This window comes from Poecilia mexicana, unplaced genomic scaffold, assembly GCF_051168715.1.
Source record: "Poecilia mexicana isolate PSO_F unplaced genomic scaffold, ASM5116871v1 scaffold_9, whole genome shotgun sequence".
NCBI classification, from domain to species: domain Eukaryota; kingdom Metazoa; phylum Chordata; class Actinopteri; order Cyprinodontiformes; family Poeciliidae; genus Poecilia; species Poecilia mexicana.
In genome coordinates this window covers 14,178,552-14,198,091 of record NW_028263378.1, presented here as the reverse complement: position 1 = coordinate 14,198,091, position 19,540 = coordinate 14,178,552, and the positions used below count along the sequence as shown (strand labels likewise).

Here is a 19,540-nt window from a genome sequence, read left to right as displayed (position 1 = left end):
GTGACTCTGCAGGTTTGCAGTTGTGCCGTACTCTTTTCATTTTTGCATAACGGATTGAAAAGTGCGCTGAGGTGTTTGAAGCTTTGGATATTGTTTTAAAATCTATCCCAGCTTGATCCCTGACCTGTTCACTGTGTGACGTTGCTGGTCGTTTATTAATGTCCTCCAACAAACCTTCACAAGAATCTGTATTCATATTCAGGTTAAACTGCATAAACGGACTCTGATACTAATCAACAAGCTTAATTGGCTCTTATCAATTGTTTCAGATTTTTGCTTGTAAAAACGTTTGAGGACTATGTATCATTTTCCTTTCACTTCACAATCTTACACTACTGTATGTTGGTCTGTCATATACAAATTGAAATAAGTACACTGAGCCTTGTGGTTTTAATGTGAGTAAAAATGAATACTTTTGCAAGGCACTGCCCCTGCTGCATGACAAAGAGGGAGCTGTGCAGGAAAAGAAACAGACTGGACAAAAAAAATAAAACATAAAAAAATTACATCAAAGCTGTTTGTGCCACTTTCATTTGGCTCTGACGTATGCCTCATATTGTGTTACTGTAACTCTCTCCATTATATTGACTTCACTGTTTCCTCTCTGCCTCCCGCTCGCTCTGCGCCTTGCATTTGAGCGATATCGATCTGGTATCTCATGTTGCCAAACACGCAGGCCTGAAAACGAGACATCTGCAGGAATAAATCCCCTCTCCCTGTCCATAAAGACCCATCCTCTGCAAGCTACAAGCTCTTTTTACTGCTGAACACGGTGGCCAAATCACTATATCTGTCTTATATCTTGCTAAGCTTACAGCTTTGGATCTATGGGTCAGCGTTTTGTGCAGCTCCCTCACATTATGTTCAGCACTTCCCCTTATTTATGCCTCTCTGGACAGCCATTCACTCTTTTTTTCTTTCTGTCTCTATTTCTGTGCAGAAAAAGCTGGTGTTGACATTTCACACCACGACTCCTGCAGCGTGTAAGCACCTATGGAAGTGTGGGGTGGAGAACCAGGCCTTTTACAAGTGCGTCTGCAAACACACATGCAGTGTTGTCTACATTTTCTGGATGTGCATTTTTCATCAAAAATTGCTGTAAATATATGCATCTCAAAGTGAACAGAAAACATTTAGCAAAAGACAAAACAGCAGAAATCAAAAGTCAAGCAGCTAAAGAAGAAAATAATTTTAAATTAGGGGGAAAGCAGAACTATATAAAAATATATAAAGTATTCATAAATGGTGTTGGATCAAAGGAGAACAAGCAGAAATGGTGATTAAGTGAATATGAGATAAAGATAGTTGAGAATGTTCAGGAGAATTACAATTAAGCTCAAACTAGTAAAAATATAGATAAAAAGTAAAATAGACTTAAGACTTAATTTCAAGAACAACCATAAAAATTTATTAATCACAGAAATGAAACAAAACAACAAAGTGAAATATCTGAGTCATCACAAAGTCAACTGAAAAGTCAAAATGTAATCATATTTATTACAGTATCACTGAAAATTTTTATTAGTTTGGCAACTTCATAAAGTGAAACACATATAAGTTTTATACACAGACAGATGTTTTCAAGCCATTATTCCTGTTAATTATGATAATTTTCTGTTTACAGCTATTGTGGGCTTAGTGATCTGCATAAAGAATATTTTAAAAGTTTAGTCTGGTAAACTTACAAACCTGACTCAGACACACCAGCTCAGTCAGGAGGAACAGTGATGAGAAATTCATAAATTCAGCCATTTAAGGTGAAAAAGGAAGAGGTTTTGTGTAACTTTGCCCCTCAATTTATGAAGTTTAGCCACTGAGTTCACATGGCTTCAAAAACATCTCTGTTAGACATGATTTGACTCACTTATGAAGAATACACTGTCATGAGTCCTTATCTGTCACGATGTAAGGCTTCATCTTATACCTGATAAATACATTTTTCTGGAAAAAATTAATTTGCTTTCACTCAAAAGCAATATAGTGCAGCCGGAATCAACAGTGAGGTTGTGAAGTAGATGAATGAAGGGTTAGTGTGTCTCTGAGAGGAGGAGGGAGTAAAAGTCAGCTCAGACATCAGTCAAGCATCAGAACCTCTAAATCAAATTACAATAAATCAAATTTGCAAATGGCTGCCAAGATGAGGTTGTTGATCGCTGATGGTCAGATCTTATTATGAAAAATATAAAAAAAATATTCTCCCATTTCTCTGTAAATACTGCTGAAGGACGAGGAATGGAAAGAAGATTGTTAATAAAAGCTCAAAGACAATGTGAAAAGACCTAATAATGTTGTTGGAGTTGTTTAGAAAAATGTTCCCACAAGTTCCTGAATTCTTTAATGTTCACTGTGAAACTGCGGTGTGCTTCAGATTTTGAGCTTAATGTCTGCTGCTGTTTATTCCTCTGTCTGTCTGTCTGTCTGTCTGTCTGTCTGTCTGTCTGTCTGTCTGTCTGTCTGTCTGTCTGTCAGGTGTGCGAAGTCGAGTCAGATAAAGACCGTCTCAAGCAGTAACATCTTCTTCAAAGGCAGCAGGTTCAGATACAGGTGAGACGGAAAACGGTGCGGAGGCGTGATGTTAGAGAGCAACGTGAAAAATATTCACAACGTGATAAAAAAAAAAGCAAAGTTCATGCTTGGAAGGAAGGCTTCCTACACATTGTTGAAGTCCAGAGAAGAGTGGAATTGTATTTAGATTTTTTTCCATGTATGGCAAAAATAAGAGGAATATTATTTTTTGTTTAGATGAGGTTTGTAGTCTGAAATCTTTAGCATGAGCTAGCGCCACTAGTTCACATTAAATCTCATCTCAACATCTTTACAAGAAAAACTATTTAATCCAGACAGAATCAGATTCACTTACACATGTTCCAGTTTGATCTTAGCTGTTTCTTTCTAGTTCAATGCATCGAAATTGGTTATTGACTTTATAGAAGTTCTTGTTTCTTTTTAGTTTCTTGTCTGTTACTTGACAGACTTTTATCTGTTATCTTTGTCTGTTTATTCATTGAAATAAAAAAAGCAGAACTTCCCAGAATAATGATCTAATTCGCAACTAATGATCCTTGGTTTCTCCAGCTATTGGGATGTAATTCATTCAGACAAATTATAACTCTTTGTTTGTGAAATTGCTCTATAGAGACATATAGAAAAGCAAAATACATAAATGTAACAAGTATACATTTGCACCATGCAGATCTCTTATGTTACCCTCAGTCTTCACAAATGGAGCAGATGAGACGGTGGAGCCTGCTGACCCTGAAACAAACCTCTAAGCTGCCATTGTTCAAAACAATGGGAGCTGAAATGCCTCACAAATGTGTTTATACTTGCTAAGTTTATCGCGTTTTGTGAAACAGCAACACTGCTGCATTGAGGTTTGTGGTTATAATGTTACAAAATGTGAGAAAGAATTGAAATGGAACAGTTAAGAGCGGCACTAATTATTAGCAACATCAGCAAAACTAATAAGACAAATCTATTTTAGTCATTTTCTGTGCAGGCTTCTGCAGCCATACGGTACATGCATTATAACTCACACCACACACTGTGGAAACCTCCTTAATCTCAGCCAGGTTTTCTTCCTGACTCTGATATGCTTTTTGACATTTTAGAGTCTCGTGCTTTTAACAGAGTAAATAATAGAGGCTGAAGAAGAAAAATACAGTATTTAGAAAAGTGACATGTTTGTTAGTAAAACCATCAACATGTATGTGATTTTCCTCGTCAGTGGAAAAGTAGCAAAGGAAGTGATAGAGGCCAGCTCCAAGATTCAGCGAGATCCACCCGAGGTTCACAGGTAGGACTGACACACCTCCAGTTGTTCAAGACTGAACAGCTGGACGCCCTGAAGGACAACACAACAACTTTCAATGTGTGTTTTTTTTTTCTTTGTTTGTTTTTTTTCCAGAGCACAGTTTGGTCAGAGTCGAAGTTATAACTCTCTGAGCCATAAAAACCTGATCATGAACATGGAGCCTCTGGTTCCCGCACTGCCGTCCACCAACGAATACGAAGAGGCGGCAGCAGACCCCGGTAGGAGGAACCTGCGCACACATCACACCCTACGGCTTCATGTCCTCCTGCAACACGCCTCAGAAAGTCACATTGGGCCTCCCTTGTGTAAGAGGAAGCTCATGTGTGACTCTCAGCCAGCGAGAGTTAATTGAGCAGCTGATGCTCCCTCCATCAGCCTCGTCTCCCTGGAGACTCCAATTGCAGAACGCTAAAAATACCCCTCCCATAATCCTCCCCGAGGACCCCCCCCCCCACCATGCCTCTGAGTGTCTGCGTGTCAGACTTTGTGTGTGTGTTGTTTTTACAGAGTCACATGTACTCTTTGTCATCTCAGAAACACAGCCGCACAGCAAACATCTGCCGCCGTATCATTAAGGAAAACTCAATCACAAGTGATGCATTTGGCTCCGAGGAGTCTGTCTGTTTACGCCCCTGTGAGCATCTGGGCCTGCAAGTTTTTGTTAATTTTGTTTGTCGTTGGCTCTGCACTAATAAGAAATGATTGCGTCATACATCAACTTAATATAGTTGATGTATAGTAAGATACATCAACTATATAAAGAGGAATATTAGACTCATCTTAGTTTTTTTACTTATTCTTGTGTTTTATTTATCCTGCCGTGTTCCTTTGTTGTTCTGTTTATTCCCCTTTGTTTCTGTCTCCATTTTGCTCGCTTATTTCTCCTACATCTCCTGCTATACTGTTCTGGATGACCTTTGACATTTGACTCCTGGCCAACTAAAAGTCTTTAGTCAGAATCAAATAATTTGTTTTACGTCTGTAAACTAGGAGTGTAGCTACAGGTATTCATCGCAAACTGTTTTGGCGCCAGAGTCAAGTGATCACCTGATGAATAACACAAGTTGCTTATAACTCCTTCTATTACCTGTGCATTACAGGTAATTTTATGCAACTAAAAGTATGAATTAAATAAAAATAAATCTAACAGTTTTTATCTGTCTGCAGGATGTGCATTATAGATCGAAACATAATGTGGACGTAATTGCTCTTTCTAATGAGACCAACGTACAGATACATCATGCTCAGAAAACACAGCTGCAAACACAAATTAGAAAATATATACATGAAGCAACAAGGAAGGTCAAAATGTATCAAGAACCCTGGAATATGTTTTATGTCCAAATTTCCAGTTTCATGGATGCCTGAGAAAGCTTTTTTTTTCATTTCATAGAGGAAGTAGAAACCCTCCATTTGTATGAATGTTTATGTTTTCTATCTGATTCTGAATAAGGCTACATTTCCAGAATGATAACACTAAAGAAAAAGTTTAGGATTTTCTTAAAACAATCCGATGAGAACAAAGTGACCAAATATCATTTTACGTTGATTCCAGTATTTACCTAGATCCACATTAAAGCAATTAGCTCTTTAATAAAATAAAATAAAAAACAATCCGTTGTATCAAGCAGCAACAATCTGCTATCTGAATTTTCTGAGTTATTAAAGTATTTCAGTTTTGGTCTTGCAGTTTTTCCAACTTTTTTCAGCTCAAATGGGATAAGAATAAAAAATAAAAAAAATAAAAAAACTGTTTATAACTGAACTTAAGTTATGAGATGGCAAATCCTGTCTTATACACAACTTGTTACCTTAGACTCACATGGTCAGTGAGAAGAAACAGAGCATTTGACATCTTGTTGTATATAATCATGCACTCAACACTGCTGGCCACAGATGTCAATTTAAATGTATTATGTACGTCTACTTTGCACTATTTCCAGCATGTATCCATTAATCTACCAGTGTTGTTGATAGAACAGGAAGGGAAACTGGAGTGGAAGAGCTCAGGGCAGGATTATACGAGAGCAGAGACAAACAGGGTGAATGGAAACAAGACAGGGCGACATGAGAGAGGAGCTACATGATAGGAGGGACGTGCGTCACAAACTGAGTGAAAGGCATGGATGTGGAAAAAAGATGGTTAATAAATGACAATTAGAAAGGGAAGCAGGTAAACTAGTGATTTTGTTGACCCTGAGAAGTGAGACAGCTAATTGAGAAGAAATTGATAAATCTTACCTTATAAACGCTGATTGAGGACCACACTGAAAGAGCTACTTAGTTTAAATGATTTCTCTACACTTTTCTTTCTGCCGACCTCTTTCTCCCCCCTCATTAGTTTTTAACAAAAATCAAAACCTCACTGCTCAAAGCTTTACATGAAGTCTGTAAACGTTAGCATTCACCTTCACATCATCAGATCTGATGCGAAAAAGTGAAAGAATGGAAATGATTAGAATATTTCTGTCATGTTTAACCAAAATCCGCAGGAGCAGTTTCACAGAAATCAAATTCTTCCACATCTATTTTTTAAAACATTTAATGCAAAGGTGTAAAGTTATTACTATTATTATTCTTTATCACCCAAGTTGTCATTTCCCCTCTTTTTGCCAAAATTCAACCATTAATTGAGGAGCTCACACTCCATTAATTCACATCATGAGTTATTGTGCAAACTGAGGGTCTGTTAACATAAAGAGTGAGCGTTAACATAAAACTAGATTTAAAAATGTTCTCTGCAGTGTAGAAATCACTAAAGTATCATAAATTTTGCAGCCAGTATCATTAAAACAGGCCTTTTTAAGCACTTTCTCACCAATAAACTGTCAAATGCTGACTGAAGAGTCTGCTACAAGGACTTTGGGATAAAGTGTCCTCAAGATGCTCTAGGATCACCATCTATATTCAGAGCACTAATCTGAACCATTAGTCGGGGGAACAGGAAGCTGACCCAAGGTCAGTGATGTCCTTGTCCTGCTAGGGCAGCCTGTTCCAGTCCGAAGCACCAAATACACACAGACAAACTTCATATGTCTCAGTTTGGTCTACAGATACATTATTTCAGTGGCACTATAAATTTGGACCTCCCTCAGATGGTTGCGTCACAGATAGTAAGGACATGGGAGTGATGCGACAAGTCGTCACCTCTGGCTAATCGGGGGCTTGGAGGATGCATTTCAGTGAACAATGTTTGTCTTTGCCTTGTAACTAATGCCCCACAGAACCAAGTTTGTCTCAGGAGGAAAAGAGGCAGATAAAATCAGATTTGTAGAAAGGAAAAGAAAGTGATCCCCATGGCGGTGGGGTCAGGCCTGCCCCTCTGTAATCACAGCTAGATTAGCTGCTTCTCTGCAGCTAGGACCACTTGGTTATATATAGAAAGTGCAGCTTTGGGCCTGATCCTCCTCTAATGCCCCCTCCACTCCATGTTAATATCCCTGACATTCACAGCAGGGCCCACTGTGTCTGTGTATGAGTGAGGGCATGTGTCTGGTGAGTGTCTCACGGCGTCTGTCTCTAGCGTTTGAGTCCAGCCGGCAGCCCAGTCCGAAGTTTGCCGTAAAACCGAACCATGGAGCTTCTTGAGCACAGGAACGGTGGGGATGTTGGCGGGGAATTCCTGCAAAGCAGCTTGGAGCTGAGAGTCAGTGATCACCCTAAAGTAGGGGACACTATAAGGTGTGGAAGTCCGGGACAGACCGGGGGGCTGATGGTGGACCTGATACCAGAGAGACCACAGGGAGAGGGGATGGAGCCGGGTCGGGTCGGGCCTATTGAGGTTTTCGAGGAGCAAGCAGCCTCAGTGGTGGTGGCCGAGGCTGCGAGATGTCAGGTGAAGATCACAACGCGGCGGAGCATCCATCTACGGATAGCTAATCACACCGCAAGAGACGTTTACGTGAGGCTGGTGGGGCATGGCGGACGGATCTCGGGAACCAGAACTACACATCAGAGAGGCTCACTGGAACAAAGTAAGATGAGTACAAAGAAGGGAGAAACAGTTCGACGTACATCAGAGGCATAGCCACATGCATATGCACATTTCACATAAACTAACCTTATAAACTGTCAAGTGAATAGCCCGATACTCTAAACACTGCAGATCTGTGAACTTAATGACCACATAATTATGAACTTTAGTTTTTCCAGTTAACCCATCCTGGGCTTGTGTTGTTGAGAGAAAAGCATGGTACGCAGAAAACCTGATGCATGCAGGACCAACCTCTACAAACTGGAAACCACAAACCTTCCAGACCTTTGTCAGCTAAATAAAGAGGAAAACAATTTGTGTAAAAGATTTTGGACCAAAGTGTCAAATTGTTAAAAGTTCATCAACAAATTTGCCCCAGTCTTGCAAAGTTAGTTACCAGTCCCAGAGCAGTGTTTAACCTGTAAAAAAAAAAAAAAAAAAAAAAAAAAAAAAAAGCACAGTTTGTCTCAAATAAATGAAGCAATTACATTCTGGTATATTTATCAAAATTAAGGTTTATTCATGATTGACACAAAAAGAAACACTTAGAAGCTTTTTTACTCCTGAATTAATAAAATAAGTGCATTATTTCAAGACAAACTTTGAAATATGCAGCATCAGATTTCAAAGGTCAAAGAGATAAAAAAGGTTCATTTTGATTCAACCTGCATGGAATAAAAGGATATTTAAGATGTAAGGGTGAACGTGGCATCTTAAATCAGTGGTTTAAGAAATAATACAGAGTCCCTCTTTTTTCCACAGTTCTTTACTTCTGATTCCGATTCCCATGTGTTAAGTTTTGCACACATGTTGTTTCTTTCTGGCTGTGTTTCTATGGTTACTGTCACCACTAGCTTCTCACCCATCGGCACTGGCTGTGATTTTGCTCATGAATGTGTGTTTCGTCACAAAACCGCAAGACAGGCTCTGCAGTTGGACTTCTTGACTATCCGAGTCTTATTTCTCAAGACGTTTACCCCCCAGCCTCGTCTTTATCTGCTGCAGGATGGCAGCTGGCTTTATTTTTAAACACATACATCACTTATTTACTCAGATTGTATTTAGATTCATTATTTAGATTCATTCACTCATTATTGAGTCAACACCTTGGAGTTGAGTAAATCCGCACACAGCTGCTCTCCTGTCCGTCCGCATCACATCATTAAAGAGATTTACTTTGCCACGAGCCTGAAGTTGGACGACACAGAACCACAAACAGCATCTCAGAACTGATCGCATCCTCGACTAATGCACAGCAAGATTCCCCCGCTGGCCTCCGCAGGCCGTACAGTACATCCTGCGGCTGCGACGCGCACTTTGAACCAAGCAGATGGCAGATCTTTCATGTCTGTCACTCCTGTATCAACAAGTTACATAACTGACCTCATTTTCTTTCACATTTAATTCAAAGCTGGTTACTTCGTTTTTATTAGGCTGCATTTCTTTCATTGTATGCGCCACTTGTTCTGTCTTTAAGTAGGACGGGAGCGCCACCGTGTGGTTGACGTATTGAACAGCGAATGTTTGTGTGTTTTATGAAGGTGACTTATTCACATGGGGGATTTGCCACCAGTGTCCTTCTCTTACAGGCCAGGCATAAATAAATACTTTTGTTTTTGGACTATCCAATTATTTGGGGGATTTGTATCCAGTGAAGCTTAACCTTCTCTGTGTGATAATATTCAATTTCCATTTATATGAAATTATATTTAACTTCGATTAATGGCTCTTTTTTTTTGTAATTGTCCTTTAGCAGGCGTTGTTGCTGTGAAGGATCCGGTTCCTCTGTCTCCTCTCGAACCCTCAGCGGCGGCGGACACAGAACAATCTTGTGCAGAGAGGGGAAGCTCTTCTTTGATCAATGACCTGCAGCCTCACTGTGTCTCCATGGAAACCCCATACCTCCCACCCCTAACACCAAAAGCTGAAGACGGACTGGAGGAAGACGACGAGGGCGGCGGTGCACTCACCATCTCTGAACTTGCATACAGGTCTTTAAAGTTGCATAAACATAGATCATAATTATATTTTAAATTTTATGTTCGTTTATTTCACTCTGACCAAGTAGCAGGCAAAAGAGTAATAAGTTGCTTCAAGACTACTAGTTAAAAAAAAGGCGTAATTATTTTTGTATCTTTCTAATTCGTAACATGTCAGACTAAACCTTTCAGATCAGTTAGAATTTACATTTTTATTTATATTTGCCGACTGCTACAATAAGGAGGCAGAATGTCAAGTGTTGTTTTTTAACTCTTTTCATATTCAGAAGTTCAGACATATTTTCTACCGTTGCCTTTTTAACTCTATGACCTGGTCGAATGTTTTTGGGTATCCTTCCACAAGCTTTTCACAAAAACCCACTGAATTTTAGCCTGTTAATCCAGCATGAACTCATCTAACTTATCCAGGTTGAGAGGCCATCTTGCCAACAGCCTTTGAGCTCTACCTAAACATTTTCTTTGCCATTTTATGAGGTCTTTAACTCACTTTGTAACTAATCTGGTGGTACTTTTAGGCTAGGACTTCTGCTGTCACATAAAGTGAAACATTCTTTAACATATGTTAGTAGAAGCAATCTGCATGCCTTGTATGCACCTGCAAATGTTCTCTGGAAAAAAAACTGCCTAGTTGCATTTTGCTATAGCATCTTTCTGATTTCATGGACATCTTGTCTCCCCTCTCCAGCCCCTGCGCCAGCATGCTCCCCACCCCAGTGGAAGACAGCCAGGGAGGGGTCAACCAGCTCTTCTCCAGTCCTGTCCAGAGTCCTGCTAGACTGCTGAGAGAGCTCCATGCTGACCCCGACATCCAGGCCCAGTTGGAGGCCGAGAGGGAGCGGGACCGTGAATTTGAACGCACTCGCCTGGCCGCCAGAAGCCGAATGAGCGGAATCCTAGCCAGCAGCCTGCGGCTGCTTTCGTCCAACGAGAGAGTCAACACCTGGGTGCTGGGGGTAGCCAGGTTCGTAGCCGTGCTCATGGGGGTCCTGCTCATCACTGTGCCCACACTGCTGCTGCTGCTGGAGTCGGACATCGACGTCTCGTTCCTCCACGAGATCCGACAGACGCCAGAGTTTGAGCAGTTCCACTACGAGTATTACTGCCCGCTTCGACGCTGGATTCTGTGCAAGATCAGCATGGCCATGGAGAACCTGTGGTCTGACTAGGCAAGTCAAGACGGAGAAAGGGAGAGAAATCAGTGATGAGTCAAGGAAAAAGGAAAAAGCTGGGCCCAAATGTCTGTCTAAACATGTGATTTAATGTGAAATGTCTTAAAAAGCGATGCCTCTTAAGGTAGACAATTCAACCTGCCAATGAGATGAAGGAAAATCCCTTGTTTGAATTGAGTCGGTGCGTGCTAAACATTTTGGAAACAAGCATTGTTCTTTCTCATTGGTAGAACGACTTACCTCTTAGTAAAACTGAAACTAGGGAGGGAAATCCTTCTTTATTATGAAGTTGAATCACTTGATAAGACTGACATTTCTGGCAAGAACTACCTGAGAACAAAAAGGGAAGTCATGGAGGGAAGGGAAACTGAGAAATGTATTAGTTTTATTGTTTTTATTTTCCTATAGATTTGAAGGCCTCTCCACTCCTGATGCCGACGAGTTCAGGCAAAGCCTCTATATTAGGCGTCACAAACTGTTCTGATTGGTGTTCATCCTTCGAACCAGATCACCTGATTGGCTATCAAGTCTGTCAGTCATGATGGAGTGGGTGGGAAATGAAAGAGTAAAAAATGCATACTTACCAGTAAACAAAAGCAACAATCTGAGCAACAGATTAAAAAAAAAAAAAAAAAAACTACACCAAGACATTAAAAATTGCTACCAATATTAAATAAGTTGTTTTTAAAGTTTTGTACATTTTTATGTGATTCAGATCTTTCAGGAATTTTTCAGTCAGAAGATCTACTTTGAGCTTATTTTCAAATTAAGAGTTTACAAAAGATTACTAAAAAAAAAAAAAGATAAAAAAGCTAATTTACTGCAGTTTATCAGAATGAAGGGTGTTGAGAAACTATTTTTTTAAGACTACCGTCAACGTGTGTTGTCTTTGTGGTAGAAATCTGGTTTTACTCCAGCAGAGGTTAGAGCACAAATCTTTCAGCTTTTTTCGGATTATTTGATGTCATTACGAAGGAAAGCCGTAGAGAAAAACAAACCTGTGTGTGACATTAGGATGTCCTTTGTGGAACCGTTTAGTGTTTTAAATGTTAGCTCGTGGACTAGCGTTCATCGTTCAACATGATACTTTCAGCAAATGCAGCAAAGAAGAGAAAAGAAAAGGGAAGTGAAGTGAAGACGCTTCTAAATAGTGAAACTGAGAATTGCTGTTTGAATTGTGATTTTGAAGAAGTTTGTGTTGGCAGAAAGTTAAGAAACAAGGGATACGTGAGTCTTTAGGTTGGTTTGGTTGAATGGTTCTCATACTTTTGATTACAAGTACCACCTTATCGAACACTAAGTACTACCAACTGGGTCAGTGCCTCTCTGCCGTTTGACTTTGCCGGTGTGAACAAGCCATTTCACACACGCAGCTAAAACCAGATATTTACATGCACTGTAAAAATAAGCAGATTATTTTTTTGTCTTTGTCTCACATTGAACTATACTTGATTTGTTGCTGTTGTAGCTGCCAGCAGTATTTTCATTTGCTAAATGTCAGTAATGAGAACAAATTACTGTCAGTTATAGCTCATTACTATAAATTCAGAGGTTTACATACACTAAAGGTTTGAGAAAGCCCAGACGACGCTGCCATGGCTTTGTGAGCTTAAGCTGCTTGAAAACATTGGCCGTGTAAAAATCTACTAGTTTTATTGTTTAGGGAGGTTGAATACATGTCGAATTATTAGTTGCTGCAGTCTTACTTAACAATTAGTAGGTTTTTAATTTGGTGCCCATTTCTAATAGTCATCTTGCTGGTAAAAACAGATGTGTTTTCCTTTTTTAGGCCACAGATATTTATTACCCAACTAAGCCACCCTAATTCCGACTACATTTGCTATTTGGTTCTGTTTTATGCGTCATGTCATTGACTCAATTTGAAATCTTATCTGAAAAACAGTCCCTTTTTACTTTAAGAGCTGTTTTAATGATTTATTTCTCCTGCATGCGTTACACTTGCTGTTTGTTTGCCTATAAAATCGTCCGTTACTTTTTGTAAATACCCTGAATTTAGCAAATAACACTGATTTCCAACTCATTTTCAGACCCAATTTCACTGATAAATCAGACACTGCGTAATATTAAAACTAGCAGTGGCGCTTGTACCACAATGTGAGAACCACGGGCCTAGTCCAATCATGCAAAGCATTCACTGGTGTAAAAGAAATAATACCAAACATATTTACCCAACACAAACACAAATTTGAACTGATCTGTATTCATTCTTAGGATGATCTGTAGAAATGCCTACCTTTCTAGGTAAAGTCACAAAAGTATTTAAAGAGATAATTGCTTGGAAAAGTAGTTGAGGAAGTTGCTGCATTGGAGTATCTTACCGTCATTCAGTTCTTTGTTTTGTGAAGCATTAACGTAATACAAGAGAAGAAAGTCTGGGATAAAAATTCATCCGTGACTGAAAAATATTCAACTATCAGTAAGTTATTAATATGTAAAGGCTACGAAAGACAAACAATGGTGAGCACGGGACTTGGTTAGACCAAAAGAAACTATAATATGTAGCTTACTCTCAGGAAAGCTCAACTGTTTATGTCAACATGAAAACAGATGTCACACAAGGGATACATTAACACACATTACAGTCACATGTTGTGCTTTTCTGTGGAACAAGATATTATTATGGCTGCAGATTGTCTGCCTAATTTAATCAGCTGTGTGTGCATCATGTCATTCTAATAGGAACTGGAACACAAAGTGTCTCCTTCAATGCGCTTTTACTGACTAAAGTAACATTTACCTTACATGCAGATGTCACTTTTCATCCAGTCTGTGAGGCAGCAGCACACAGTCTAACATCAAATTCTCTTCTGATGTCTTATGATCAGCTGTATTGCTATGTAACTTTATACACTTTATGCATTTGCACGTTTTATGCATAGAAAATATGCAGTAACAACAGAAACATGTACTTTAAGACAAAGCATTTATTTTCCTACGACAGCACATGCACTGACTTTCATAGGTGAACCCAAGCAAAGGGCCAAAACGCTATGACGGCGTTTTACTTTAAATGTCACAGATCTGAGTTCAGCTTTGCTTCACTAGTGAGGATGAACCTGCTGACCCGTATGCACTGACACTGTAACATAATTCCCATCCAATGACAGACAAATATGTCTTTTTTTTCTCTCAATGTCATGACATCAAAAAGACTTGTGATACTTTGCAGAACAAACAAACAAAAAAAGACTATGTAAAAACATCATGTACATTTATAAAGACATAGTTTGTCACTGGTTTTAGTCTTTGATTGCTGTGCTGCAACTTTTATATTAGTTCACTGGCTCCATTAGCTCTCAGTGCAAAATGCATGTCCTCATGTGTAAATATTGTGTTTATAGTTGTGGTTTAAATAATAAAAAAAAAAAAAAAAAAAAAAGAACAAGCCCACTGCAGGTAAAGATTTTCCTCCTTTCGTCCCTATGTATGTCTTTGTGTAAAGAGGCTTGGCTGTCTCATCCATTTTAAAATAATGCATGTTATCTGTGTTTCTGTCAGCTGAGAGAGGAACATTCATCCCACATACTCTGGAAAGCTTTGGTTCTCATTCATAATTAGGCTTTAATTTTATTTATCTGCTTGACGTTGGTTACGCGTGGTTTTCTGTTCTAACTCTGTAAGAGCTTCCTCTCAGATAAAGCATAAACACCTTCTTAAATAATTCAAGAAGTTTTGGAAATGTACATTTCTTCTGGCCCCCAAAAAGAAGCTGCTTCATCATCCTACGCTATGTCACTGTAAGCCATTAAAGCTAAGCTAATCTCATCGCTAACAGCATGCTTGCATGTTAGCTGCCAAAAACTGGATTCATGTGATTTTAGTTGAGAGAAACATACATTTAACAGGACTCCAGTCATTGTCAACATATATGTTCAGTTTGTGAAAGCAAGTGTAAAAATCCTTAACCTCTGCAAACAATGAAAAAAACCTTTTGGTTCTGAAAACTCGCCATAGCCTGATATGACATGTAGCACGGAACCGTAGATCATATTTCTGTTAGCATTCTTTGATGGCATTTGATTGATATGAGTTTGTAGCTCCTGTTTTGAGCTAAATAGCCTCCCGTGTTTGATAACCCAGTAGTTTGATGGAGAGTAGGCCTACAGCTGATATTGGTTGTGATTTGAATCATGATAAATCATAAAATGATGCACCAGCTGATGTCACTTGAGTTGTTAATGATGTGGTCCTTTAATCATAATTTCAAATTCAAAACCGAATTTTCTGTCATTTAAATCAAATTTGACAAATAAAATAATACCTGGAATTTAAATTGTATAAAATTATCAACTGTTTTTAGCAAATGTATTTAAGATTATAAAACTCAGGTCTTATATATGCAAAAAATGCTGGATAATAAGTAAAAGGGTGCGGGAAGTGTATTAATTCAGTGTTTTGTGTGCATGTACAGTAGCAGATTATCTTGCACGGTTCCTCTGGTGTTTTTTTCATTTGTCAACCAAACTGATTGTTTTGAAGGTTATGTGGTTACAGTTCCCATCAGAAGTTTACATACAGCCATCATGTGACATGGATGTAATATTGATTTGAGGATTTTACTGGAACATTTATGTTTTGAGTGTGGAGAGGTCAACATTATTCTGAAAGTTATTAGGTTTCCTAAAAGACAGTAGCCAAAGAATCTTATTATGTGATATGTCAGTAGAAATATCGGGGGCTATACATTTTATGATGAATTATTTATGGATTAAACAAAATCCACAGTAAATCTGTGCACTATCCTCCAAATTATTTTATGTTGTTTGTTGTATTATCTATCCAACCTGGAAAAAGTAAAATTTCAATTCATTACAAAGAACCCAAAATATGATGGCTGTATGCAAACTACGGACTGGGGCTGTAGTTTTTGATGTTTAAGTTTATTTTATTTTTTATTTTTAGACAGTTCTTTTTGTTGTTGTTTGTCTCTTTTGGATTTTTTTTTCTTTTCAGTCTCTTTGACTAAGCCACTCTGGGAGATTTTTCTTTTTAAAATCAATCTAAAGAAAAAAGAAAGAATAAAGAAAACCAGAGACAACCAAGCCTTATGAATTTTGTGGAGTAAAACTTTGAATGTTTGTATGTTCTAAAAATAAACATGGATTGTTTTCTATGTTAATACTGCCACAATAAAGATCCCTAAAGAATATGGTTAATATGGTCTTGTTTATTCTTTTAGCGATAATCAGTCATGTCAAAATAATCAGGAAAGATCACAGGCAATTCTATTATTTAATGTATTTTATGACAACCTTGTCTCCCTCTTGTGGTACATTTTATCAACTACGTTGTCTGTTCTCTTACTGTATAATAAAACACATGGCACCAACACTACTGTAGATTAGGGGAATTCAACAATATTTCCAGTTTTCACTATCAGAACCAGTTTCATTAGTTTTTCATAAACCTTTTGAGAAACAGGAACCTTATGGTGGAGCTTGATCAGAAACGCTCAAGATCCTCCTTCTGCGTAGAAAAGACCAGAACAATGCAACTAAGATAAGATAACTTAAAATAAACACAATCACTTTAGCTGATAAGACTTGACTCATGTCAGCTCATCTTATTGTCGCTCAATGTCTTCTTTATCAGGCGCACCTTGCTGGAACCAGGTTGGAAAATCCGGTTTCCTTCATTTTCTGTAACAGTTGGAGGCGTTCTTTCAGATATTTTTGGTTCCACCACATCTCAAAGGTGCTCTGTTGGATTGAACTTGACGGCCTTTGGAGCTTTGTGAACATGTTTTTCCTACAGGAAGTAGCCTTCAGAAGATGATTACACTGTGGTAAAGAGATGGACGTGGCTACATCGAGGCTCAGTTTGACTCTGGCAAAAAACAAGGCACAACTGAAAATCAGCTTGAATCAAGAAAATAATTTTAAAAAAAAAGCTCAGACCGTTAAATCACTAACTAATCACTCTTGATTCAAGCCAGGGATGGATCCTTGCTATTTGTATAGTTTACACCAAAAGCTGATGGTTACATCTGAAACCAGGCAACATATTTTAAATCTGTTGCAACAGAGTCTACTGAGATGTAGACTTGGTTGCTTATTTTTAGTTCCAGTTGTTGTCTTCGGCTTCTGTCTCCCATCTTCTTCAAGTCTTGGTGTTTGTATCTTCAGAGATGGTATTCTGCATACATTGTTAAAAATGGATGGTTATTTTAACTACTATTGTATTTTTTACTGTCTAAAAACTAGTCAGCCTGTTGCCTGACACTCTCGTAAGAATTTAGTCCAGGTTTCCTTTACATGAAACAGCTGACAAGTAAGTATTAGATAACGAACACCAAACGACGATGATGGCATTTTGATGACCCAGTGTGATTACAAATCTTCCTCACTGTGTGGTATTGAAAATATTTGCAATAAAAATGATTTCACATGAACTGAAAACATGTTGCAAGGCACCAACAAACTCCGCTGTAGAGCAGTCTCTACATGTTTAGTCAAAGGCACCTTTACAAACACATCTGGCAGGAAAAATCAATTTCTTACATCAGATGGTAGATCGAGGAATCTATGTCATCAGGGGGAAATGTTTCTTACAAAAGAAGCATGGGGTTGCATGCAGCGAGTGCCTCACAACTCCAAAAAAAAAAAAAATAATAGACCTAGAATATGAAAGACTTGTTTTATAAGCAGCTCAGTCATGGGTTTCACTGTTGGAAAAAATAGAGAAGCAGGAGATGAAAAAGCAAAAAATAAACAGCAAGTAATTTTTAAGATTAAGAATCCTTGTTCTGCATAAAGAGAGAAGATTAGATTCAGCATTAAAACACGCCACAAATCCTTAAAAAGGTTTTAAAAATTAGCCACATTTTGTCAACATAAAGAAACCAAGTATTGTGACAATTTGACTGTGAAAGACACACCTGCAGCCATCAGAGCTCAAAGCAGATATTTGCGATGAAAGAATACTCTTGTCAAGCTTGTGCTCACGAAACTTTATGGCAACAAATGCAGTAATTTTATAAGGAATCTGATGAGACTGTACAGCTCACCTGCAGAGCAGATCCAATTTAGGAAACTCTTGCATTCATAAATAATAGAGGAACCAAAATATAAAATTTTTTACAACTTTTCCTCTACAGTTGGCAGAGCCATCTCCTCGTCTACAGTAAAAAATAACTTGGATGAAAGTTGACTAACAGTGGTCACCTTTTGAACATTAGTGTATGTTGGGAAGATTTATATGAATATCAGACTGGAGGAGGAAACTTTGGAGGAGAAGCTTGGAGATCTAAAAGACGGAAGACTTTGTCAGGGATTTCAAAGGGAAATATTGTGAATCCAGTCTGCCTACGTAGTTCACCACAGCAGAGAATGGCCGAGAGTGACAAATAATTATTCAAAAGGAAAAAATTATAGCAGCATTTAGGTAGATGGAGCAATATTTGTTACAGTTCTGACCAGCATTGCTGAGTCCGGGTGCATGAACATACACCCGGACTCGGTGTCTATTTAATAACAATATTTGTAAATCACAGTAGCATGAATGGAAGCAGCTGAAAGTCTCACTTTTTTCATATAATCAGTCTGTTAATCTGCTGTACACCATTGCAGCTATAAACATTATTTCAAAGACACCCTTTAGCATATTCCTTATTTGACAAAAGTCTTTCTTCAGTTAGTTTTTCTAAATATATATATATATATATATATATATATTCCAGCAACTTTTTCAAAAGTTTCCTTAAAATCCTTTACCTTCAGTCACACATTCCAACTTCTTGTTTGCATCTACAGTCATTGTGTGCTATAATAAATGACTCCTAAATTGTAAATACAGCTTTAGGAATGTTTATAGCTTACATACATTGCTAAACAACAGACTAAATGTAATTAGTAACTAAAGCTAAAACATTCTCCAAATTTTGTGGAAAAACTTCATTTATCTGAATCCCAATTAGAAAGTAAACCAACAAAAAAAACATTTTGTTGCGTCATGTTATCTGAGTTTGTCGTCTTCACACTTCTCGGTCAGTCACCGACCCCACACCTCTAAAGCTCTGACACAACATTATGTCCAGGAACGTATCCGTTGGATTATGTGATCCAGTATTGTAGGTTTGGCGCCGACTGGCCTGCTGGTTGCAGATCACAGGCTCTGTGAATAAGCCTGATGAACTCCCAAACACAGAGAATATTATTTCATATACAGTCGGTAAGTGGAATGTCCCGGGCTTTTCCAAGCAGCACATGGCATGTTCTCATGATGTGAGTATTTCCAATGCATCAGCGAACTGCACCACTCCCTGGACAAACAAAAGATATCCTAGAACTGCGCTTTCAAGTGTAAGTCATGCCTGCACACAGCCTGCAGAGCCTGTGTTTCCCAATGAAGGAATGAGCAACAGTAACAATAAACAATAAAAAAAACAACTATGTGAACAATTAAGGAAAAATTTTAAAGAATACAACACACACACACACACACACAAAAAAACACAAACTGTAACTTTTTTCTCAGTTATTTATTAATTACAGGAACTCCAAGTCACAAGTTATATCTGTCCTCATGGTGACAGAGTGCTGTTCCTGATTAGACAGACTGCTGG

At 38.4% G+C, this 19,540-nt stretch overlaps 1 protein-coding gene across 1 annotated transcript in view; it reads left to right on the top strand.

Moving 5' to 3' along the window:
- frmd3 (FERM domain containing 3) overlaps nucleotides 1–16,133 on the top strand; it is a 52,759-nt gene extending 36,626 nt beyond the window's left edge. Inside the window, exons 10-15 of the mRNA XM_014995982.2 lie at nucleotides 941–1,029; nucleotides 2,470–2,544; nucleotides 3,728–3,796; nucleotides 3,908–4,032; nucleotides 9,541–9,778; nucleotides 10,473–16,133. Of these exons, the coding sequence (XP_014851468.1) occupies nucleotides 941–1,029; nucleotides 2,470–2,544; nucleotides 3,728–3,796; nucleotides 3,908–4,032; nucleotides 9,541–9,778; nucleotides 10,473–10,953 (1,077 nt within the window). The 3' untranslated portion in view covers nucleotides 10,954–16,133. The remainder of the gene's footprint in view (nucleotides 1–940; nucleotides 1,030–2,469; nucleotides 2,545–3,727; nucleotides 3,797–3,907; nucleotides 4,033–9,540; nucleotides 9,779–10,472) is intronic.
- Nucleotides 16,134–19,540: the final 3,407 nt, after the last annotated feature.